Below are 23462 nucleotides of genomic sequence, written 5' to 3' on the forward strand. Positions count from 1 at the left end.
AGGCCTGGAGATGCTGAGTCCTCTGTCCCCCCCACAGGAGAACTGTACCGGGTTTCCTTGAGAAGACAGAGGTTCCCAGCCCAGGGAAGCATCGAGATCCACGAAGACAATGAGGTGGGTTTCTGAGGGTGTCTGGGCCACCTCTGTGGTCAGGATGTCAGGAAGAGCCCCGAGCTGGTAGACAGGCCACCCAGTTTTCACTCAGCTCTTCATCTGACTTGCTGTGTGACGTCGTGCTGGTCCCTGTCCTTCTCTGGGCTTCTGGGTCCCGTATGAACAAAAAGAGTCTCTTGGGACTCTTCCCACCCCAACACGGAGGGGCTTGCCCTCCTGGCAGCCTGTGCCCCTCACTCTGAATGCACAGGAGGCGCCGTCAGAGTCCCCCTGTGTGTGTGTGATTCTCTGTGTGCCCGCTGCCCCCACCTCCCCACTGCCTGTCTCTCTCTATCCTGACTGATGTCCCTCTTAGGAAGGCTGCCTGCAGCGCTCCTGCAAGACGCACGTCCTCCTGCTGGTGCTGCATGGGGGGAACATCCTGGACACGGGCTCGGGGGACCCATCCTGCAAGGTGGCCGACATCCACACCTTCAGCTCCGTGCTGGAGAAGGTCACGCGCGCCCACTTCCCCGCAGCCCTGGGCCACATCCTCATCAAGTTCGTCCCCTGTCCCGCCATCTGCTCTGAGGCTTTCTCACTCGTCTCCAAGTGAGTCCCTTTCTTCTTGTTTGGACTGGCTGGGGTTGGTGGGGGGCCGAAGCGGAGGGGCTGCCCCTGCCACGTGGGTACGTGGTGGGCAGGTGGGTGCCTGCCTAGGCCTCTCTGGGGTGTCAGGTCCCGATCAACCACGAGCATCATCGGTGGGAAGTGGTCAGCTAGAGTCCACAGTGATTAACACTCGCGCACCGAATCCTCCTCTGCCCGGGGCTGGGTGGCGCTCAGACCCACTTCCTGTGCTCAACAGGCCCTGGTCTCGTTGGCCCAGACAAGGAAGCTGAGGCATTGAGAGGTTAAGCAATGTCCCCAGGGTTACGCAGCCCGTGGACCCAGGAGTCAAACTCAGGCAGCCCCACTCTCGAGCCACACAATTAAGAGCCAGTAGAGATGTGTGCTATGATGGAGGTGGCACAGGGCACTGCGGACACTCAGAGAGAGGGCCAGGGAGGCTTCCTGGAGGAGGTGACTTTTGGGTGTGCTTTGAGAGTAGCGTAACCTGTTAAGGGTGTGGGCTCTCCGGTCAGCCTGGATTTGAGTTCCGGTTGTGTAACCTGGGGGAAGTTGTTTAACCTCTCCCTGTGTGTTTCCTTATCTGTAAAATGGGGATGATCATGGTATTAACCACCTCCTAGAGTTTTTGTGAGGATTCTGTGTGCTAGTGCGTGTGAAGCACGTGGCAGGGCACGGGGATTAGCTGAGACTCACGACACCGTCCTGGTAGGAGAGAAGGTATTGTCCTTGCTGGTGGACAGTGGGCCGGGGCAGGAGAAGAGGACCCTGCTGGCTGGGAATAAGGCAGTGTGCTTGCAGGGCTTAGTTCTTCACGAACCTGCCCTGGAACCAGTGCGGGACAGATAGTGAAACCGGGGGCCCTCAGAACCTGGGGGGCTTTGGGAGATCCTGCCCACTGCTCCAGGCCCCGGGGGCTCCCTCAGGGGCTCCCCAGATGCCTGCCCTGTTGAACCAGCTGAAGGTGGCGCCTGGAGCCAGCTGGGAGCCCTGGCTGCTCAGCGGTGATATAGGCAAACAAGACCCTGAGCACCCGTGTGGCAAACGGCTGGCTCTCGAGCCTGGAGCCGGGAACTTTCTGCAGCTGGGGTGAAAGGGAGGCCAGTGGCACCTCGGTCTCGCCCCTCACCCCCTTTCATAGCTTCTGCAGAGGAGCCCCCATCCATGTGGGGTTTGGGGAGAGTGGAGAGGGATCCCCAGCCTGGTGCCAGCTCCCCCGGGGGATGGAGTGGGTGCTCTGGATCAGGTGTGGCTCTGAGGAGAGGGGCTCAGCGTCCGGCTGCTTCAGGGGGAACACGGGGAGGGTATGTGGGGGTCTCAGTTCTCCCCTCTGAGAGAGAAAGGAAAGTCTCCTCTGCCTTCTAGATTTATCCGTGTTCCCAGGACACGGGCTGGGCAGATCCCAACCAGAGTTGGAAGGAAGGAGATTCGGTCAGGAAGGAGAGTAGTTCCCCAGCCTGGTTAATGGCCCAGATCCCGGGTGTGATTTTTGTTAAACTGCTAGGCGGTGGGGCCTCCCCCTGGGTCGGCTGAGTCCAGAGGGGAGGAGCCCTAGAATCTGCATCCTGACTTCCTCCAGGCTTTTGCTCTGCAGCGGGTTTGGGAAGCAGAGCTGAAAGAAGGCTCTGTCCGTCACTGCCAATAGTCGGAGTTAATTGTGTTCCTTCATCATCAATCTCAGGACTCCCCACCCCTACCCCCTCTCCCCCAGGACATCTGACCTCCAGAGCTGGGTCACCCAGCCCAGGCCTGATCTCCAGGAAGACGAATGGCCCGGCATCCGCTGGAGGGGACAGCGGGAGGGAGCCTAGCTCTCCCCCAGGCAGCTCCTTACCCGGGCCATCGATCACCCCTAATCACTGCTGGGAAGGAGGTCTTTCTCAGCTAATTAAAATCTCTCCGGCTGCAATTGAGGGCTGTTTCCTCTAATTTGTGTTTCTTTTGGAGATGAGGAATGGCTGTTGGGCCCGCCTGGCACACCATGAGGTCCCTGCCTCCTGTCCAGGGTGCCCTGAGCCCTGTCACCTTCCCCAGTTTCTGTCAGGTCCCTGTTGGGCCCTGGGTCAACCTGAGCTTGGACTACGGGGGAAGGCTCTGGGGAGGGGACGTACAGTCCCTCCCTCTGTTGTCCCTCCCGGCCAGCTGGGTCCGATGCCCCAGGGGACAGAGGTAGGACGGGTGGGGTGCGGGCAGGCACAGGCAGCTGGGAGCTGGTCCCTGATGGGGCTGAGCTGCCCAGAGAGAGGGAGGCAGGAAGTGAGGGGCCCACACAGCGGCTGAGGATCAATCCACTGGTAGGGGGGGGTGCTGTAGGACAGGCTCTCTTAGTCCTTTCTGGGGTCACAGACCTTTCTGCAAAGCCCTTGATGGCTCTGGATCCTCTCCCCAGAAAGATGGACACGATATCATGCGTGCAGCTGCGTGCCCACCTCCAAGCTGTGGCCAATGTGTGATACCCATGCCTGGCACGCCCTATCACCTCCCTTCTAGCTTCCCTAAAGCCTTTCTTGAGGCCTAGTTCAAACCTCACCTCCTCCAGGAAGTCCGCCATGGTGACATGTCCCCACCCTGATCCACACCAGAGGCTTCCTCCATAACTGGGGTGTCCTTTGAGGCCACACAGAAAAGGGCAGAGAGCACTGCTGTCATAAGAGACACAGGGCCCACATCATGGCTGGCACGGGATGGACATACAGGGGATTCAGCAGAGGCTTGCCCCTCCCTCCACCCCCACCCCATTGCCTGTGCTTTGTCTCGTCCGGCTCCTGCCTGGGTCCTCCTGAAGAGCCCCCGAGCCGAATGCCCAATTCCTGGCCAGCATGTGCTCTCTTTTGCCCGGCTGGGCTTACCTTGGCCCCCTGTCTGCAGCCTGAATCCCTACAGCCACGATGAGGGCTGTCTCAGCAACAGCCAGGACCACGTCCCTCTGGCCGCCCTGCCCCTGTTGGCCATCTCCTCCCCGCAGTACCAGGATGCAGTTGCCACCGTCATCGAGCGAGCCAACCAGGTGTACACGGAGTTCCTCAAATCCCCCGATGGGATTGGCTTCAGTGGGCAGGTAGGACAGCCTGCCCTCGCCTCCCCGTCCTGGTCCCTGCCTGGAGAGAGGCTGGGGTCGTCCAGAAGGATCTAGACCAGGGTGCCCTGGAGCCCTAGCTTCTGAGATCCAAAGAGGCTTTTGAGATCTTTGGGTTTATCCTCATTTTACAGATAGAAAAACTGAGGCCAACATCTGAGTTCTGATTTTCAGCCCAAGCCGATCTGTGGCCCAAGTCTGACCCCTGACTGTAGCCTGCTTCCCGTCCTCAGGCTGACCCTCCCATCCCCCTGTTGGGACTCTCAGTGCCTCCCTGGGACAGGCTCCTTGTTCCCCCGCGGACAGGCGACCCACGCTCTGGCTGGGTGTGGAGTGGGGGGGTGGCAGTGGGCAGGCCTGCGGTCCCAGCTCTGCCTTCTCCAGGTGTGTCTCATCGGGGACTGTGTGGGGGGCCTCCTGGCCTTCGATGCCATCTGCTACAGCGCGGGGCCCTCAGGTGACAGCCCTGGCAGCAGCAGCCGGAAGGGGAGCGTCAGCAGCACCCAGGTGCGGGCCAGAGAGTGGGAATGGGGGAGGGTCTGTCCTTGGGAGCCCCAGCCCCGGCCCCAGGGGAACAGGGCCTCTCTTGGGGGAGCAGTGTTAGCTTTTCATGTTTGTGCTGTGACATCCACGTTACAAGGTATCGTATCACAGTCCTGCAAGAGTAGTGGGAGGTTATTAATACAGGTGAAGAAACTGAAGCCCAGAGAGGGCTCATGCCGGTCCCTAGACGGCTGTCCAGAGTCCCGCTGGATTGCCGAGCCCTTTGGACTTGGGGGACAGCCCTGTGCCTGAAATCCCACCGTTACTGTGCTGTGGCTCCCATGCCCCTTTTGGAAGACGTACTGCCTCTCACACCGTAGGAGAAAGGGGTTCATTTGTGCTGGGGGAGGAGGCGGGGCCCCAGAGTCTCCGGTGACTGCAGTGTCCTCCTGTCCTCTGCTCGGCCCCAAAGGACACCCCGGCGGTGGTGGAGGAGGAGTGCAGCCTGGCCAGCAGCAAGCGGCTCAGCAAGAGCAGCATTGATGTCCCCAGCGCGCTGGAGGATGAAGAACCCAAGCGGCCATTGCCACGGAAACAGAGCGACTCCTCCACCTGTGACCGCGAGGCCGTCGCCCAGCATCACGTCTTCCTCTCAAGGTAAAACCGCTCCCTGTGCCGCCTTCCAGCAAAGCGCCCAGGCGGACAGGGCCTCGGCCCACAGTCATCTGGGAGTCCCGTGACTCCCCGGCCCTTGCATCGGGGTGGGGGGAAGGGACCAGCACTGAAATGCTGGGACCAAGGCCATTCCCCACGGACCCTGCGCCCAGACCCGGGACTCTGCACGCTGTGCCCGCCCCACTCCCCAGCTTGCAGAGAGATGGGGGCAGCCGGTCTCACCAAGAGAGTAGATGCTGCGCTTCAGCCTACTTCACTGATGGTCTTAAGAATCTGGTGAAAGAACAGATGTAGGTGTGTTTTGTATCTCTTAGTATTGTGTTCTTGGTATTTCTCAGATGGGGCAGCAGAGGCCAAGGAGGTTAGGAACTTTCCAGGGATCACACAGCCAGTTACTGGAGAGTTGGGGTCAGCATTTTGGTCTCCCAGTGCCCAGCACCCAATGCACTCTCATTCAAAGGCCAGCCGGGTCCCTCCATGGAACTGCCCACCCTTTAACTTCCTAGAAGAGGCATGTTAACAGACACTGGCTAAATGAATTATCTGTACATTTATTCGGGATTCAAATGGGTATTGAACATAGATCCAAATGGGAAGGAACGCCTCTTTTCTTCTTCCCTCTCTCCTCAATTCTCTCCTTCCATCCTCCCTCCTTCTTTTCTACCCAAATGGTAAGTAGCAGGAGGTCATCACAACATTTGGAAAATGTATCCTCTCACCACTGCTGACTTTGGAGTATTTCCTTGCAGTATATTTTTTACATGCTTTGCCTATAGTTTTACTTTAAAAACCCCTCTTATATTGTGGTCTTTTCCCCATATAATTAAAAATACTTGGTAAATATTCTTAAAAATATTTTTTTGAGTGAATGGATGACATCTTACTTAGTCCCAGTAACTGGACACTTTGGCTTTTTCCAGTTCTTTGCAATTATAAACAGCACTCCAGAAACATCTTTGTGCATAAATATTTATATATATATATATATAGGGGTTATTTCATTCAGATGGATTCTTGGAGGAAGAATTATTAGGTCAAAGGCTCCGCATATTCAAATCATATTTAAAGCCCCTCTGAAAGATTATTCTTTAGAAAAGCAGCTACATTTCAAGTCAGGTTGCAAGGTAAAATCATACCATTTCTGGTTCATCCTTGAAAAATCCTTTAAGGAAGCCCCAAATTTGGAGAGTGATGTGAAGTTGGAGGCTCTCGATAGCTGGTCCAACAAAGCCAGCTCTTCCTTCTGGTGTAGGGACAGATGGCTGTTTCTCTGGCAGTTACGTAGCTGGTGTGTGTTTCGGGACCACGCTGTACATGAGACACGAATTGTTAAACACCAGGTGGTCATCCTCACTGCAAGATGCTCACACTGCGAGAGGCGGGGGGCGTGTGGGGATGCAGATTCAACTGCCCAGACCCTCGCCCACAGGGGATGGGGGACTGGCACACACTATTTCGATTGTTATTTCTAAGATTCCCTTTCTCCTCCAACTTGAGTATTTTAGTAGAATTTGCATTCCGCTAATGGATTCATAGATCATGCGATCCCGCTGGACTTTCTTAAACCCCGAGCAGTACCTAAATGCAGCTGGAAGGTCAGGGAGGTCCCCAGTTTTCTGCCCATTCTCAGCAGCCCACTCTGGGTCTGTGGCTAAACATCAACTTGAGGTCTTTGGGGCAACGGGCACCTGGGATGGGAACGGCTGGAATTCTGTGTGTCTCATGTTTTTCTCTTTAAGCTCAGCTTCCTTTGTGGGCTGGAGGGGAGGGAAGACCAAGCTGTTTGCATCTGTGTCTGTGAGTTGCCTGGAACATGAGTTACCATGAAAGCCCTCATCCTGGCAGAACTGATGTCACCCAGCTGTCTGGCCAGGCCGGGCTTCTCTTCTGGACAGGGCAGGAATTCATCGTGTGGCCATCACAAGACCAGTACGATGGGGCAGACCTGCCAATGCGCAGGGGGCTTGGGTTTTCAGGTGCTCAGTCCATTTTAGTGAAGAAAGTTTGACTGGATCATGGCCACGCGTGTTTGTTCAAGTAGCGCCTGTGGCTGCCGGTGTGCCACGCGGCAGAGTTGAGTTACGTAGATGTGATGGAGGCCACATGGCCCCCGAAGTCTGAAATATTTACCATCTGGCCCTTTACAGGAAAAGTTGGCTGACTGCTGCCTTACCCAAATGTTGGCCAGGCCTTGGTGTTGGATGCTGAGATGGTCGCCAACTCGTGTCGGTGATCCATCAAGTGGACTCCGGGTCTGAGCCCCGCCCCAGAGATGGAGGGCTGGGCGCTGCACCGCGGACCTCAGGCTGCTCTGCTAAGTGCTCACTCCCCGTGCTTGGTCCTCCCCTAACCTGCGCTCCCCTGTCTTCCTCCCTCGGCCAGCATCCACTCGAGCGTGCTGAAGGATGAGGCTGAGCCCCCTGCGGCCGGGGGGCCCCAGCTCCCCGAGGTCAGCCTGGGCCGCTTGGATTTTGAGGTGTCCGACTTCTTCCTCTTTGGCTCGCCCCTGGGCCTGGTCCTGGCCATGCGGAGGACGGTGCTGCCCGGACTGGATGGTGGGTGTGGCGCGGGCTGGGGTCAAAGATGCCTTTGGGTCACTAGGCCACTGTGTGAGGGCCTGGAACTGGGGAGAGTGGGGGCGGGGAGGGCCACGGAGTTGGGGTAGATGAAGCGAGAGGCGAGGAAGAAGAAGGAGGGGTGGGGGGGGAGGGAGAGTGGGGCAGTTTCCCTAGATGGGCAAAGGTGAGGCAGCTCCTGGTGGATTTCGCTGTCCCTGTCACATGGCCCAGAGTGATTTGTGCCCCCATTGTCCAGTTGTCATGCTGTCAGGGAAGAGAAGCCCTATTGCACCCACCCCCTCCATCCCCAGCGCCCAGGCAGGCCCTCTGCAGCGAGGTTGGTCTTACTGCCCCCTGCAGATGCCCCGCTCACCTCAGTGCCTTTGCTCTCGCAGTCCCTGCAGCCTTCAGTGCCTTCTCCCCATTCCTCTAAAGTACACACGGAGGTGATTTGCACCAGCAGATGGCTTAGCAATGACTCTGAGTATATAAGAGGCTGGAGGCACCTCGGAGAACAATGGATCAGGGATTCTCGAATTTCCTTAGCACCAAAGCTTACCAACAGCCTGCACTATGGAACAGATAAGAAGTGGGGGGGGGGTCTGCTAGAAGTCGGGGAAGGAGGCAGAATCCCACGGCCACCCTTGACGTTGCTAAGGAAACCTAGGGCTCCCTGTATGCTGGACCATCCAGTGCCCTGTGAGGGACAGGGAGGCACGTTGATGAGCTGAAGCCTCAGTGGAGACACCTGCTGGTCAATGGGAGAAGTGTTCTGTCAGCTCTGGCAAACTAAGTCTACTTACTACTGGACCTGGGAATTGAGCGGGCTGAAGGAAGGGGTGCTGATCCTGACTGAAAGATCCTAGGTCCGCTTCATAGATCAGGGAGCAACTAAGTGACAGCTAGAAGAATTTAAAGGAGTTTGACCAGTGGAAATAGTGGAGGGCGTCCTGCTAGGAGGAGGGGCAGCTTGAGCAGAAGCACAGAGAAAGGAAAGCAGCAAGCCTGGCTGGGGTCACCGACGTCCACCATGGCTGTAGTGCTGGGCGCCTACAGCGGTGCTTCTAGGTGGGGCAGGTTGGCAAGGCATTGAAGGCCAAGCTGAACCTAATGGCTTTGATCCTGTTGGTAGCAGGGAGCCACGGCAGGTTCTTGAGCAGAGGAGTAGGCTACTCAAAGCTGCAGTCAAGGGAGCCTCCTAGGGCCAAGGGAGCAGGTGCTCAAGGGGCTTCCCCCATGTATCCTCCCACTCCCCACCCCCACCCAGGTTTCCAGGTACGTCCTGCCTGCAGTCAGGTCTACAGCTTTTTCCACTGCGCAGACCCCTCTGCCTCCCGGCTTGAACCACTGCTGGAGCCCAAGTTCCACCTGGTGTCGCCCGTCAGCGTGCCCCGCTACCAGAGGTTCCCGCTGGGTGACGGACAGTCCCTCCTCCTTGGTAGGCCCTCGGGGGTGTAAGAGTGTGCTGAGCCAGAGGCTGGGCCCCAGCTAGGAGGCGCCCCAGGGCCACCCTCTCTGGTCCAGCCCCTCCAAGCTAGTCAGCTGTCAGAGTGACTAGACTCACCTGAACAAGGTCTCTGTGCTCTGTGCGGGGGGGGCACAGGAAGACAGCTGACTCACCTGCCTTCCGAACAGCCCACCTGTGTGAGCACCTGTTCTGCAGGAGGCATCTTTGGGCTCTGCCCCGTGACCAGCTCCCATGGCCAGGACCAGCATAATACTTGAGTTGTCAGACCTGATTGCAAGTCCGGTGATCCATGCTGAGTGCTATTCCTAGAGCCCAGCCTGGACTCTGGAGGGGCAGGGCAGGGAGTGGGTCACCCTGGAGGGCTTCATGGAAGAGGGGGCCTTCAACCAAGGCATTTGGACAGGTGGAGAAGAGCTGGAGGATGGGGGTTGGAGAGAACTGCTGGGTGGAGGGAACAGCAGGAGAAAGGGCAGGTGGGTTTGGGGGAGGGCCAGTGGCCTCCAGGGCTTAAGTGGGGTGAGCCAGGCATGGACTGGGGTGAGGTCAAGGCGAGGCCTCTATTGGACAGTCAGGGGCTCGGAGATCAGAGCCTTGGCTCCGTACCACAGTTCAGGAAGTTTAGCCAAGCCTGTTCAGAGATTTGGGCTAGATTGGGGGCGGGGGTTGCTGTGCACGTGGCTCGTTCAGGATTAAAATCCAATTTACCCCCCTCGCCCCCATTTCAAAGGAAACTTAATTTCCAAAGTCCTCTTTTGTCAGGCGTTTCCGTAGATAGAAGGGGCTCTAAAACCTTCCCACATCTTAAAATGTGTCACTCTCTGCTCAGGGCATCCCCCTGCCCCCAGGGGGCGCCCTCGCTCCCAGGCTGGAAGCCCCCTTCATTTCCAAGCTCAGCCACAATCCTCTGTGGCCCAGGGAGGGGTCTGATACAAGAGCACATGGTGGTGTGCCACCTGTGACCTCAGCTGGTGCTTCTGGGGCAGTGTCCCAGACGCGCCCTCGGCAGCTCTACCGGGGCTGGACGTGATGGCTGGGACCCTGACTCGTGCCTGCCTAACCCATGGCTTGGAGGAGGTGAAATCTGACTGCATGCTATGGTGAGGGGGTCCCGTCAGGCCCTGGGGCAAGAGGTGCGGGCCGCCCGTTGGGCGGGTGAGGCAGCAGGCCGGCCTGGCTCCTCCCTGGGCGCCCAGCCTCTCGCCCAGCACGGGGCTGGCGCACACGGGCAGCTTCATCTGAGGCCCACCACTCGGCCTTGACTGTGAAATTCCCCCTCCAGCTGACGCCCTGCACGCCCACAGCTCCCTCTTCCTGGAGGGCAGCTCCCGGGGCAGCCCGCCGCTTCTGGAGGCGCCTGCCTCACCCCCTCGGGCCCCGAGGTCCCAGCGCCCGGGGCGGAGGATAAGCCAGGGCAGCTCCCACAGTGAGAGCTCGGAGTCCTCGGACAGCCTGGCCCCCGTGGGCACCTCCCGCAGTGAGTGAGGGGCTCCCGGGCCTTGCTTGGATCCGCGGGAGGGGGAACCCTCCTCCGGGTGGCCGCTGGCCCACTGCCGGGGCTGCTGAGGGCGGGGGAGGAGGGGAAAAGGGAATCCAGACCGAGCTCTGACCTCAGAGAGAACTGTGACCTCTGACCCTGGACAGGGGCCCTGACCTCTGACTGTGGACTGAGCCGTGACCTTGCCAGGCCTCGACTTAATCCGAACGTTCAGTTTTCCCCCTGGGAGTCCCTGTGACCAACAGCCCTGGGTTGAGTCTGTGCCCGTCTCCGTGGGTCAGGCCCCCATCCCGGGGACCAGTTTGCAGTACACGTCCTGGGGGAGGGGTGGGTATGCGATGGGGCTGGGGGTGGTCGAAGGTGGAGGAGGAGCGGCACATTTCCCAGAGCTCATTCTGAGCCGAGCGCTCTGGCCCCCAACTTGTGCCCCGAGTGGCACATCCACCCCTGGATCCGGGCCCCGGGGTCCCACGCTGCCCCTTGGGTCAAAGCCCCGGGCAGGCCGCTCTGACCTTGCCTCCCTCTTGGAGCCGCAGTCACAGCCAAGTGGTGGGGCAGCAAGCGCATCGACTACGCCCTGTACTGCCCCGACGTCCTCACCGCCTTCCCCGCCGTGGCCCTGCCGCACCTCTTCCACGCCAGCTACTGGGAGTCCACGGACGTGGTGGCCTTCATCCTCAGACAGGTACTGCCGTCCCTTCTCGGGAGGGCGCATCCTTCTGGGGGGAAGAGGCTGACCTCGCGGGCCACGTTGGACGCTGGGAAGGCACCGAAGCGCGGTGATTGGTGGGGTGACCTGGACAGACAACGGTTTTCCTATGGAACACTGGCTTCTGGCCAATGGCGTGGTACTTTCTAGAAAATTAAATAGACACCACGTAGGAGAATGTACCTATGTTTCAACTTGGAGACTGGAGTCATCATGCCTGTTCCCCTGTGGGTCTCAAGGTCCTCATCTCTAAAATAGGTGGAGAGAGAGGCCAATGACTGAGGGAGAGCCTGGGGGGGTAGAGGCTGGGAGGTGAGGGTCGGATCACATGCACCCTCCACGGCCAAGGTCAGAGGGAGATTTTATACTGGGTCCAATGAGAAGCCACTGCAGGGTTTTGAGCAAGGGAGAGATACTGATATTTTAGAAGGAAGTCCTGTGGCTGCTGTTTGGAGGGCAGGAGAGCAAGCGTGAGGCCCCGCTATGAGGTAAGTGTGGGACCCCAACTTTGAGGTGGCGGCTTGGGCTAGGGAGCTGGTGGCGGAGGTGCCGAGGAGCCGCCGGGTTTGAGGTGTGGTGACAGGACCTGCTGACATTCGGGCTGCGAGGGAAGGAGGGGAGTCCCTCGAATCCTGGTTTCCACTCGATTAGCTATGGTGACACCATGCCCTAGGGCTGGGGAAGAGGGGGGCTGGGTGGGAGGGGATACTGAGTCATGGGTCTGGACCTGGGAAGATGAGATGCCTGTTAGATGTTGGGAAAGAAGGTGAGTGGAGAGTCTGGAGCTTAGCTGGCTTGGAGATAAAAATGTGGAGTCATCAGAGCTTGGATGGCATTTAAAGCCAGTGATGGATTACCCTGCTTCTCACACCAATTCCCATGTGTGTGTTTTTTCCCCACACCAAGCAAGTCTCTGACCTCAGCTGGGTGTCCTATAATTTCACTCAGTTTTGACATTATCTACCTAGAGATAGGGTCAGATCCCACAGGTTGAGGGCTCAGCCCTACAACTGCCCGCCCCTCCCCCATCAGATGTCAATCTTCAGGTCATCACCTGGGTTTTTCTCTCTCTCTCTTTTTTTTTTTAAACATCATGAAAAATTTTTTTCTTTATTTTTTTTGGCTGCGTCGGGTCTTAGTTGGCGCACATGAGATCTTCATTGAGGCATGTGGGTCCTTTTGTTGCAGCGCGTGGGCTCTCCGTTGCAGCGCATGGGCTTCTCTCTAGTTGTGGCATGCAGGTTTTTCTCTCTCTAGTTGTGGCGCACGGGCTCTGTAGTTTGCGGCACATGGGCTCTCTTGTTGAGGCGTGTGAGCTCAGTAGTTGTGGCGCGTGGGTTTTAGTTGCCCCGCAGCATGTGGGATCTTAGTTCCCCGACCAGGGATTGAACCCACGTCCTCTGCATTGGAAGGTGGATTCTCTACCACTGGACCACCAGGGAAGTCCCTCACCTGGGTTTTTTGACCCACGGGCTATAGAATGGAGGTTCCAAAGATCCTCTCCTTGGATTCAGTTAATTTGCTAGAGTGGCTCACAGAACTCAGTTTATTTACTAGATTACTGGTTAATTATAAAAGGATTTTATAAAAGGAGCAGCCAGATGGAAGAGATGCAAAGGCCAGGGTATGGGGAAAGGAGCTGGAGCTTCCATGCCCTCTCTGAGGGCACCACTGTCCCCAAATTCCCATGTGTTTACCAACCTGGAAGATCTCCAAACCCCATCCTTTTGGGGTTGTGTGGAGGCTTCATTACATTGACATGATGGATTAAATCACTGGCCATCGGTGATTGAACTCCACCCTCCAGCCCCTCTCCCCTCTCTGGAGGTGGTGATGTGGGGCTGGGGTGGGACTGAAAGTTCCAACCCTCTGTTCACAAGGTTGGTTCTCCTGGCAACCAGCCCCATCCTTAGATGCGGTTCAAGTCACCTCATTAACATAACAAAAGACACCTTTGTCCCTCTCACTTAGGAAATTCCAAGGATTTGAGGAGCTTTGTGCCAGAAATTGGACAAAGACCAAATATATACTTCTTATTATAAATCACAATATCACAGATACCGAGGGAGTTACTGTAGATGGAGAAGTTCGGGGAGGGGTCCTGGAGCTCCTCTGGGGAGAGAGGAAGAGCCACCGAAGGAAACGGAGGAGGACATCCCTTGAGGTCGGAGGAGGACCAGAGCGGATAGACGGGAGGGGGCCGCTGAGTTGGGCAGGATGGAGGTCACGGGGCCTTGGCAAGAATGGCTTCAGGGGAGACACAGGGTCGGAAGCCTGCCTGGAGTGAGGGAGGGGAGAAGGCAGGGGGGAAGTGGAGACAGTGCAGGGCGAGTCGTCTGTGGACTTTTGCTGTCAGGGAGAACAGGAGCATGTGATAGTTGTTGAGAGGGGTCCCAGGGAGAGGCACTATGACGGCATATTTAGATGCCAAGGAGAATGACCCAGTAGTGAGGGACTAGCCAGCGATGTCGGGGTGAGAGGGGAGCTGGCTCCATTGTGTCCCTGAGGAGGTGGGTGGGGCTGGGTGGGACCAGGGCTCCAGCCGGCCTTCGATAAGGGTCACCCACCGTAATGGGGGGAGGCAGAGAATGGGTACAGACGCAGGTGGCTGCTAGGTTTGGGTGTCGAGAGCAGAGGCTGCTCCCAGGCCAGAGCACTTGTGAGACAGTGGTCTGGCCCCAGCTCTCAGGACAGGTGGGCAGAGTGGTAGGTGCTGGGGGCTCCCGGCCTCCTGAGGGTCCCAGGCTGGGAGGTGGGGAGACCTGGGGGAGGACCTGACACCATGGGGAGGAGGGAGAGGGGTCCAGATGGCCTGACCCGGAGTCCTGCTGGGCCGCTGATCAGGTGATGCGCTACGAGAGCGTGAACGTCAAGGAGAGCGCTGGCTTGGACCCCGCAGCACTGAGCCCCACCAACCCCCGCGAGAAGTGGCTTCGTAAGAGGACCCAGGTCAAGCTGCGGGTATGTGCTTGTTGGAGGTGCCTACGGGTCGAGGCTGTGGTCTCCGGGAGGTGGGGCTGCCCCCGGGGGCTGGGGCATCCACACGGCGGGGAAGGGCTTTGGTTTGCTCCTCAGATCTCCGTGCTCATACATGCTGGGATTCAGGCTTAGACGAGGCCCCCAGGGCTGCAGTGGAGGGGTGGGGGGAGTAGGTGAGATGGGGGAGCTGGTTCCCCGTGGCCTGGCTCCACAGGAGCACCTCGGGAGGGGGTCCAGGGCACTGGGGACGGTGAGGAGATGCCAATTATGGAGCGACTGCTATACGCCAGGCCTCTGTAGATGTACACAGGGGTCCGAAAGAGTCCTACACACAACCACGGGGCTCACAGCCTGGTGTGGCATTTGCCATCATATAGAGGGAGGCGCAGATTAGGAAGAAGATGTAGAGAAGGATTGTCAGGGCAGGCCGTGCAGCGTTTCCCTGAAGAAGCATCATCTCTGCAAGGTATTGACGTATGAATAGGAGTTCAGTAAGCATACATTCATTTACTTAGCAAGTGATCGTCAACGCCCACTGTGTCCCAGACCCTTTGCCAAGCAGTGGGGCACAGGGATTTACAAGCACAGCCACCTCTGTGGTGGGCACTTCCAGTCCTGTGGGAACATCAGACATGGACCCCAAGAACAGTCCTAAATGGTAGAAGGTGATCAGTGATCCACGAATCAACTCTTTTTTTGGTAAACATATTTATTGAGCTATAACCACATTTTATACAATTCACCCACTTAAAGTGTGCAATTCAATGTATCTTAGTATATTCACAGATGTGTGCAACCATCATCACGGTTAATTTTAGATCGTTTTCATCACCTCCAAAAGAAACCCCTTACCCTTTAGCTACCATCCCCCTCCCCCAGCCCCCTACCCCCACCCCTAACCTTAAGCAACCACTAATCTACTTTCTGTCTCTATAGATTTGCCTGTTCTGGACATTTCATATAATGGAATCATACAATATGAGGTTCTTTGTGTCTGGCTTCTTTCACTGAGCACCTTTTTCAAGGTTCACCCACGTTGTGGTTTGTGTCAGTACTTCATTCCTTTTTATGGCATCTTTCCATGTGTTCATTTCCATGAATGAGCTCTTCCCTTATCAGTATTCTTGTAAGCAGGCCTGCATCTCCCACTTGACTGAGGGTTTCCAGGTCAGGGTCCATGACTGGTTCCACTCTGCATCCCCAGAGCCCGGCTCTGGGACCAGTGCAGATGAGATGCCTGCAAACGTTTGTTGAAGTGAATTAAAATACCATGGGAATTGAGCGGAGGTAGAGACCATCTCTGGGGAGTCCACCAATGCCTCCTGGAGAGGACGAAGTTGAGTCAGGTCTTAGTGGATGGGCTGGAAGAAGGAGGCAGGGGACCAGGGATGCCGTGGAAAGTGGGGGGACCAGCGTGAGCAAAGGCCCAGAGGCCTCTGCAGAGCCTGACCTGAAAGAACCAGTGGGGCTTCGAAGGGCAGCAGCAGGACATGGGACTGAAAAGATTGCCCAGCAAAGTTTTGATGCCAGGCTCAGGGTTTGGACTTCATCCCGAGGGCCCGGGGGTTTAAAAGATCTGTGCTTTATAAAGATGGTTGATCTGCCACGGGGAATGTTTTTGAATAAGGGGGCTCCTTTAAGATGCTACTAGCAGAGCCCAGGTGAGAGGTACCTGGGTGTGGGAAAAGACACAGATGTGGGTGGTTCTGTGAAGATAGAGTGGTTTGGGTCTTGAAGCCAGGCTGGGAGTGGTGGGCAGATGGGGCCAATGGAGGCCTTTGAGCTACGGAATGAATTGAAACCAGACGTGAAGAAGGAAGGGGATGCTGGGATAGTTACAGACAAGTGACACGACGTCCAGCATTGCTCCAGGATGATCTGGAGCCGGGTGGGGGAATCCAGCCAGGGAAGAACAGAACCAGAATGGCCGTGACTGGTTTCCGGCCACACGAGATTTCCTACACTGTTTTCTCTACCCTTGACATTTAAATCGCCCACGAAGCAAAGACGGATGGTAAACGGCTACTGGATGTGAGCCGTGATGAGGAAGGAAGAAGTGAAGGTGAGCCTCAGTTTCCAGCCTGGGGGTCTAGAAGGATGCCAGGCTCTGAGGACTGGCGTTACCTCCGGGCCATGGGGACGATCAAGAGCGGAGAATGCTGGTCTGCAGGAGCCCAGGGCCCCTTGGAGACAACGTGAGGGTCTAAGGGTCTGTTTCCCTCGTGGATTCCATGGGGACACATCTCAGAAACTCTGATGAGGTTAATAGGAAGGAAGGCAATATCCGGCAGGTGCGCAACCCTCCAGCTGATCCTGTGGCTGATGGAAGGAAAAAGCCAGGTCAAGTCCCCTTGCAGAGGTTGAGCTGGTTTCTGTCCTTCCAGAATGTCACCGCCAACCACCGGGCCAACGACGTGATTGCCGCCGAAGACGGCCCCCAGGTCCTGGTGGGGCGGTTCATGTACGGGCCCCTCGACATGGTGGCCCTGACCGGGGAGAAGGTACAGAGGCTGGGCCATCCCCTCCTGGGTACCACGTGGCACGTGGGGTGAGGGCCGCGGAAGGCCTGGCTGCACGAGGTGGGAGACGCTCACGCAGGTCAGGGAGGGATAGCGGGAGTGAGGGATGGACCGGGTGCCTCGGAGAAGCTGGTGCGGCTGCAGTGGAAAGAGGAAAGGTGGTGGGAGCCAGGAACTAGCATCGGACAGGACCCCAAGCCCTGCTGTCTTGGCAGAGAAGAGCTCCCAAGCCCAGCCCCAGCCCCCCGGCCTTCAGCGATTCCCCTGGTCCCCTCACTGCCTGCAGGTGGACATCCTGGTGATGGCAGAGCCTTCCTCCGGCCGCTGGGTGCACTTGGACACGGAGATCACCAACAGCAGCGGCCGAATCACGTACAGCGTGCCGCGGCCCCGGCGCCTGGGGGTCGGCGTCTACCCCGTGAAGATGGTCGTCAGGTAAGACCCAGGGGACATTCTCGTGGTGGTTTCACCCAATTCCATGGCCCTGCCAGCCAGGCCTGTCCAGAAGATGGGGTCCTCGAGGTACTGTCTTTTGGACCCTGTCCTTGTCTGCAGGGAGAGAGGAAAATGAGATGTGGTCACAGCTGTAGCATCAGGAGATGCTGCCCAGGTTCTCTTTCAACCTGGCCCCAACTGAGCTCTGACCCCGGCTGTGGGCTGACCTTGGCCTCAGGCTGACACCTGACCTTGAGCGCACGGCTGGCCATACCTTTCAGGGGCGACCAGACCTGCGCGATGAGCTACCTCACGGTGCTGCCCCGGGGCATGGAGTGCGTGGTCTTCAGCATCGACGGCTCCTTTGCGGCCAGCGTGTCCATCATGGGGAGCGACCCCAAGGTCCGGCCGGGGGCAGTGGACGTTGTCCGGTGAGTGCTCCCTCCCTGCAGGGGATGTGTCCCCCCGGGGCAGGGGCCAGCAGCCCTGGGGGATATGGGCTGTGTTTTTCTAGTTTCCGCTAGGAATTCCACTGGTCTCTGGGCCAGGAGCCAGGAGTCCTGGCTTCACCTCCAGGAGTAATTTACTGAGGGCCCTTGAGAAACTCGGATGCCCTCCCTCCCTCCCTCCCTCTGTTTATTCTAACACTGTCTGAGCATTCTGTGCAGTGAATCAGGCCTGGTCTCTTGCATTCAGATCCCAATCAGGATAAAATTGGTGTGTTCTGATTACCGGTTGCTGTGTAGCAAATGGCTCCATACTTAGCAACTGAAGATCATACTTTATTATTCTGTCACATCGTTGACTGGGTTCTGCCGGGAGTTTCTCATGGGGGGTCTCTCCAGCAATGGCAGTCAGGTGGTGGTCCAGGCTGGGGGTCATCTAAGGGCTCCACTGAGCTGGAGGTTCAAGATGTTCAAGATGGATGATGAACTCATGTGTCTTGTTCCTCGGCTGGGGTCCCTCTTTCTCTCTCTCCATGTGGATGCTCCATGTGGCCAGCCAGGTGGTCTCAGACAAGCCAGACTTTGTACCTGGTGGCTGACTTCCACCATGGTGACCGGCCTCCTCTGGTTCCTAGAGACCCAGCTGGAGGCTACAAGCGTTCTGAGGACCCAGCCTCGGAACTCAGTGTCCTTTCCACTACGTTCTATTGGTTCTAAGTGAGTCGCAGGGTCAGCCCAGATTCAAGGGGAAGGGACCACATAAAGGTGTGAATACTGGGACACATGGCTCACTGGGAGGCCATCTTTCGAGACTAGCTAACACACAGTGCTAATCGAGAGATTGCAGCTATTACAGCTGATTGGAGAAAGCAGAGCAGACTTCCTGGGGCAGGTGACATTTGAGGCAACTCCTGAAGGACGGCTATATATATATATATATATTGCCATCCATGCCATTGTACAAATATTAGCACATGCAGAAAGACAAAAAGAAGAAAATACAAAACTGGTTTTGATAGGCCAAGAAGGTGGCAAGGACAGGGACGACCATGTGTGGGGAAGAGGTGGGGCAAGTTTAGGGCCATTGGATGTTGGAGGCCAGATTGGGACAGGGCAGGAGGTGTGGCAGGAAGAACAGCTTCCTAGGGCTATCGTACTGCTGAGAGAGGTGCAAACGGAGTTTGCCAATAGAAAAGCAAGAGAGGTACCACTTTAGTCTCTCCCTCCCTCCCTGCCTCCCTCCTTCCACTCTTTTCTGAGGCTGGCTCTGGGCCAGGCTCTAGGCTGGGCAGTGATGCAGAAAGAGATCCTAGTTAGAGGAAATTCACAGTCCAGTGGAGAAAACAAGCCATGGGCATGAGAAACCGTACTCCAGGACTCCAAGTGACCAGAACGCCAAGAGTGGGACCGATCCCGGGCCCTGGGAGTTCTTGGGGACTGGGTCAGGGGACTGCCCTGCATCACCCCAGCAGCAGTGGTCACTGTGGGGAGAGAAAACTAGTCTGGCTCAAGGACTCCTACGAGACTGCCCACCTCAAGATGCCCACTGGCCTTGTGGAAACAGGCCCTGGACCTGCTCACTTCAGGGGTCGACCTCCTCCTTATAAGCGTGCGTCCTTTATTCCCATTGTATCTTCTCCAAGCCCCTCCCAAGTCAGTGTCCCCCTCCCACACCTGGGAAGGGGAGGCTGTGGTCCTTCCTCTCTGGGGGGCAGTCCATCTGGTGCTCTCACCTCTTCACATGGGCTCCTGGGGTCGCTGCGATGCTCTCCAAACCTTGCTAAGCATCAGAAGCTGCTTTTTATAATCACAGATCACTGGGTACCTCCTCAGAATTAACCAGAACTCTGGAGGTGACACCTGAGCCTGTGCATTCTTACAAAACCTCCCCAAATCTCTCAGAGCATCTTCCAGGTTTGGAAACCCCCAATCTATGGTGGCCAGTCAGTGGCTAGGGCCACAAAAGCCTGCAATCAGGCCTGGGCTCATCTGACATCTTGCAGACAGGATTCCATGTCAACAGAGAGTACTTGCCCACTGTGAGAGCACAGAGAAGAGACAGGCAGATCCTGCTTGGAAAGCAGGGAAGGCTTCCTGGAGGAGGTGGCCTTGAAAGATGGTGGGATGGGAACATAAGGAGATGGAGCCATGAAGCCTCTCTAGGGCAGGGGTGTGCAGCAGAAGAGCACAGGGCTTGTCTGGGGCAGCAAAGCAGCTCCGTGTGGCTGGGGAGCTGCCATGCTCAAGGGCAGAGTGTGGAGGACCACCAGTGCAGGGGGGCCTTGCGACCTCAGGGCACCGGGGAGCCAGGAATGGCTTTAGGCAAAGGAGTAGTGGGGTTAGATGTGCAATTTACAGAAATCACCATGGAAACAGTACCAAGGATAACAATAAAGTCACTGCCAGGCTTGTTTGGGATGAATTTATTTCATCCTTCAGAAAACCCTAGGTGGTAATTGTTGTTATTATACCCATTTTACAGATGGGGAAACTGAAATCCTGGGGGCGTTAAGTAACCTGCTTGAAGTTGCACGGCCCAGGTTGGATTTGGAATTGGGGGCACTGGAGGGAAAGGGGCCTCCCAGGAGGCTTTTGTAGTGACCCAGGAGAGCGATGGGTCCTGAGCTAAGGCTAAGAAGTGGAGTTAAAGTGAGAGGATGGAGTGAAGATCCTGCCGGGTAGAATCAAAGGCTCCTTGATTGGAGGAGGAAGGAGGGGAGACTGAAGGAAAGGGAGGAATCAAAGGGGCTTTTCTCTGGCTCCAGAAACTTGAGTGATGATGGTGCATCACGGAGAAGGGGACCCAACCAGAGGGGGCAGGAGTGGGGGGATCATTCGTGTTGTGGGCATGCGGTTGGTGCCTGTGGGCCATCCGGGGGAGATGGCCAGGACCTGCGGGGCTCAACTGGGGGTGCGGATTTCAGGGTGCCCCCTTGTTTTCCCCTAGTGCTCCTGGGAACAGCCTGTCCGGCTTCTCGGGGCAGGGGAAAGTGGGGAGTGGGGCGGGCTGCTGGGCAGGGGGTGGCCCGCACGGGGCGGGGCTGGACCCTGCAATGCCGTCTCGCCAGGCACTGGCAGGACCTGGGCTACATGATCCTCTACATCACGGGGCGGCCGGACATGCAGAAGCAGCGGGTGGTGTCGTGGCTGTCCCAGCACAACTTCCCACAGGGCATGATCTTCTTCTCGGACGGGCTGGTGCACGACCCGCTGCGGCAGAAGGCCATCTTCCTGCGCAACCTCATGCAGGAGGTGAGTGTCCCGGCTGGGCAGGGCTTCCTCCACCGCCCTCTTCCTCACCCCTCCCCTCCTCCCTCAACCCGGGGTGGGGGAGGCCTCCTCCTTGACCCCATATCCTCCGATTGTCCAAGCGGATGCCCAGTTTGCAAAGCACATTCACGTGCACCTCACTGGTCCTTTTACTGCCCAGCGAGGTGTGTCTTATTATCCCCACGGGCGAGTGAGAAAGGTGAGGCTTAGGGATGTGCCCAGGATCTCAGAGTCACCCTTTCATCCTTTATCTTCTGACCCGAAAGCCTAAACTCTTGTCTCTGCATCTGGTTATCCCTTCAACAGACATTTAAGTGCCTAGTGTGTTCCCTCCCCTGTCCTGGGTGTTGGGGATGCACAGAGGCAAACAGAACTCGGGATGTCCTAGAGCCGTGATTTTCACTGTGAGCCCCGTGGCACTGGGTTCCCTGGGACCTCATTAGACATGCAGAGTCTCTGGCCCCCCTTGGAGACCTACTGAATCTGAAACTCTGGGAAGGGGGCCCAGCAATCTGTATTTTAACAAGCCCGCCAGGGGATTCTGATGCTTACAAAATTTTGAGAACTGCTGATCTAGAGCCGGGGTTGACAAATCATGGCCCAGGGGCTGAATCCGGCCCATGGTTTTTATATGACTTGTGAGCTAAGAATGGTTTTAATTCTCTTACATGGTTGGGGGGAAAAAATCAAGAGAAGAATAAGGTTTCATGACATGTGAAAATTATATGAAACTCCAATTTCCATGTCCATAAATAAAGTATTACTGGAACACAGCCATGCTCATTTGCTTACGGGTTGTTTATGGCTGCTTTTGAGCTACAGTGGAATAGTTGAGTAGTTGCAACAGAGTGCAAAGCCTAAAATATTTAGTATCTGGTCTTTCACCAAAAGAGTCTGCCAATCCCTGATCTACAGGAAGAAAAACATGGAAATTGACAGTTTACTAGTGGGTGATTAGAAAAGACCCTTTGGGAAAATAGAGGAGAAAGGACCTAGCTTTGTCTGGAGAGGCCAGGGAAGGCTTCTAGGAGGTGGTAACTTTTGAGCTGAGTCTTGAAGCATGAGTATGAGTTTGTCCTGTGGCCAAAGAAACAGCATGTGCAAAGGCACTGAGGTAGGAAAGAGCCTGGGATGTTCTCAGAGCTGCAGGTATTCAGGATGGGGGTATGTGCTGGATCAGATTCAGGTCAGGTGGGAGCTGAGGTCCCAGAAGTGATCAGGGGCCTGGGCTGGGCAGGCCGTGAAAACCTTAGAAACTGGGCAAGACCATGGACTCTCTGCTGAGGGTGATGGTGAGCCATGGAAAAGCTTAAGGCAGGGGAGTGGCAGTGTCTAATTTGCGTGGTAGAAAGATCATTTTGGCAGCTGTATGGAGAACAGATTGGCGGGAGAAACGAGGGGCAGGAAGGCCAGTTGGGAGGCTGCTGCCCAAGCAAGAGACAGAAGGACCAGAATCCAGGTGGTAGTCACGGAATGGAGAGAAAGGCACGGACAGGCAGGAGAACCAGAGAGCAGAATTGTCAGGACAGAACCAGCCTCCAGTCCTGGCCCTGGATTGTGTCAACTTGGCACTCAAGTTCCCGTCCACAGAGGAGCACTTTGCCCCACTGTTCGTAACCTACGGATCGTGTTCCTCACGTGGGGTCAGCAAATGGTGGGGCTGTGATTCACGGGTGGAGCCCGTATCAGGCTTTCGGTGCAGGGGGTGGGGCGGGAGGGGAGGCCACTGCAGGGGGTGGTTCCTGATGCAGGGTGGACCCATGACTTGGAGTCTATCAGTGTGCAGATAAAGGGTCCCCCAGCAGTGCTCCCTGGGGGGGCATCTAGGAATCCTTTGTGGGGATGCGCTGGGCCCCCTCTCCCTCCATCAGCTGCCCTGTGTTTCAGTGCTTCATCAAAATCAGCGCGGCCTATGGCTCCACGAAGGACATCTCCGTCTACAGCGTGCTAGGCCTGCCACCCTCCCAGATCTTCATTGTGGGCCGGCCCACCAAGAAGTATCAAACCCAGTGCCAGGTGGGTAGAGGTGGGGCTGGGGGTTGAGGGGTGAGGGGGTGGAACCAACAAAAGGGGAGAGGGGAGGAGGAGGTTTATTCCATGGTTTGCTCGTTCAGTCATTTGTTCCTTCCTTCCTTCCTTCCTTCCTTCCTTCAACAAACACGACTGGGTGCTTGCTTTGGGCCAGGCCCTGCGTTGGGTGCAGGGGAGATCCACGGTGGAATCGGATGTCTTGTCATCCAGTCTAGTGGGGGAGATGGAAAAATGAGCAGACAATGACAGTGCAGTGTGGCAGGAGCCCCAATGAATGACAGGGAGCGCAGAGAACTGTGGGGTCCCAGAGAGGAGCAGCTAAGCCGGACTCAGGGACAAGGCTGGTTTTTGGGAGTTTGAAGGAATTGTCCAGGAAGGGCCTGAGGTTGGAGGAGCCTTTGTGACAGAGGCAGCAGCAAAAGCAAAGGTCAGGAGACGGCAGAGCACATGTATATTATGGGAACTGCAAGTGACTCAGCTTGGCTGAGTGTGATGTGCGAGGGAAGGGGAGAGGGGGCTGGGGCAGCGGGTCCTGGATGGCCTGTGTGTCTTGCCAAGCTGGGACTCTACGGCTCTCCAGTGAGTTTGTGATTCA

General features: G+C 56.8%; 1 protein-coding gene across 8 annotated transcripts in view; it reads left to right on the plus strand.

The window, feature by feature from the left end:
• Positions 1 to 23462, plus strand: part of PITPNM3 (PITPNM family member 3) — a 92991-nt gene that overhangs the window by 64412 nt on the left and 5117 nt on the right. For 6 of the 8 annotated variants that reach the window (XM_082372195.1, XM_082372193.1, XM_082372191.1 and 3 more), the window contains 15 exons: positions 38 to 114; positions 470 to 705; positions 3592 to 3781; positions 4184 to 4306; positions 4755 to 4939; positions 7340 to 7512; positions 8783 to 8953; positions 10263 to 10457; positions 11009 to 11163; positions 14032 to 14148; positions 16551 to 16667; positions 16972 to 17120; positions 17402 to 17551; positions 20635 to 20818; positions 22724 to 22852. In XM_082372195.1, the coding sequence (XP_082228321.1) occupies positions 38 to 114; positions 470 to 705; positions 3592 to 3781; positions 4184 to 4306; positions 4755 to 4939; positions 7340 to 7512; positions 8783 to 8953; positions 10263 to 10457; positions 11009 to 11163; positions 14032 to 14148; positions 16551 to 16667; positions 16972 to 17120; positions 17402 to 17551; positions 20635 to 20818; positions 22724 to 22852 (2351 nt within the window). The remainder of the gene's footprint in view (positions 1 to 37; positions 115 to 469; positions 706 to 3591; positions 3782 to 4183; positions 4307 to 4754; positions 4940 to 7339; positions 7513 to 8782; positions 8954 to 10262; positions 10458 to 11008; positions 11164 to 14031; positions 14149 to 16550; positions 16668 to 16971; positions 17121 to 17401; positions 17552 to 20634; positions 20819 to 22723; positions 22853 to 23462) is intronic. The other 2 variants (XM_082372192.1, XM_082372190.1) reach the window with 1 other exon arrangement.

The sequence above is a fragment of the Balaenoptera borealis genome (assembly GCF_965194805.1).
Source record: "Balaenoptera borealis genome assembly, chromosome: 20".
NCBI classification, from domain to species: Eukaryota; Metazoa; Chordata; class Mammalia; order Artiodactyla; family Balaenopteridae; genus Balaenoptera; species Balaenoptera borealis.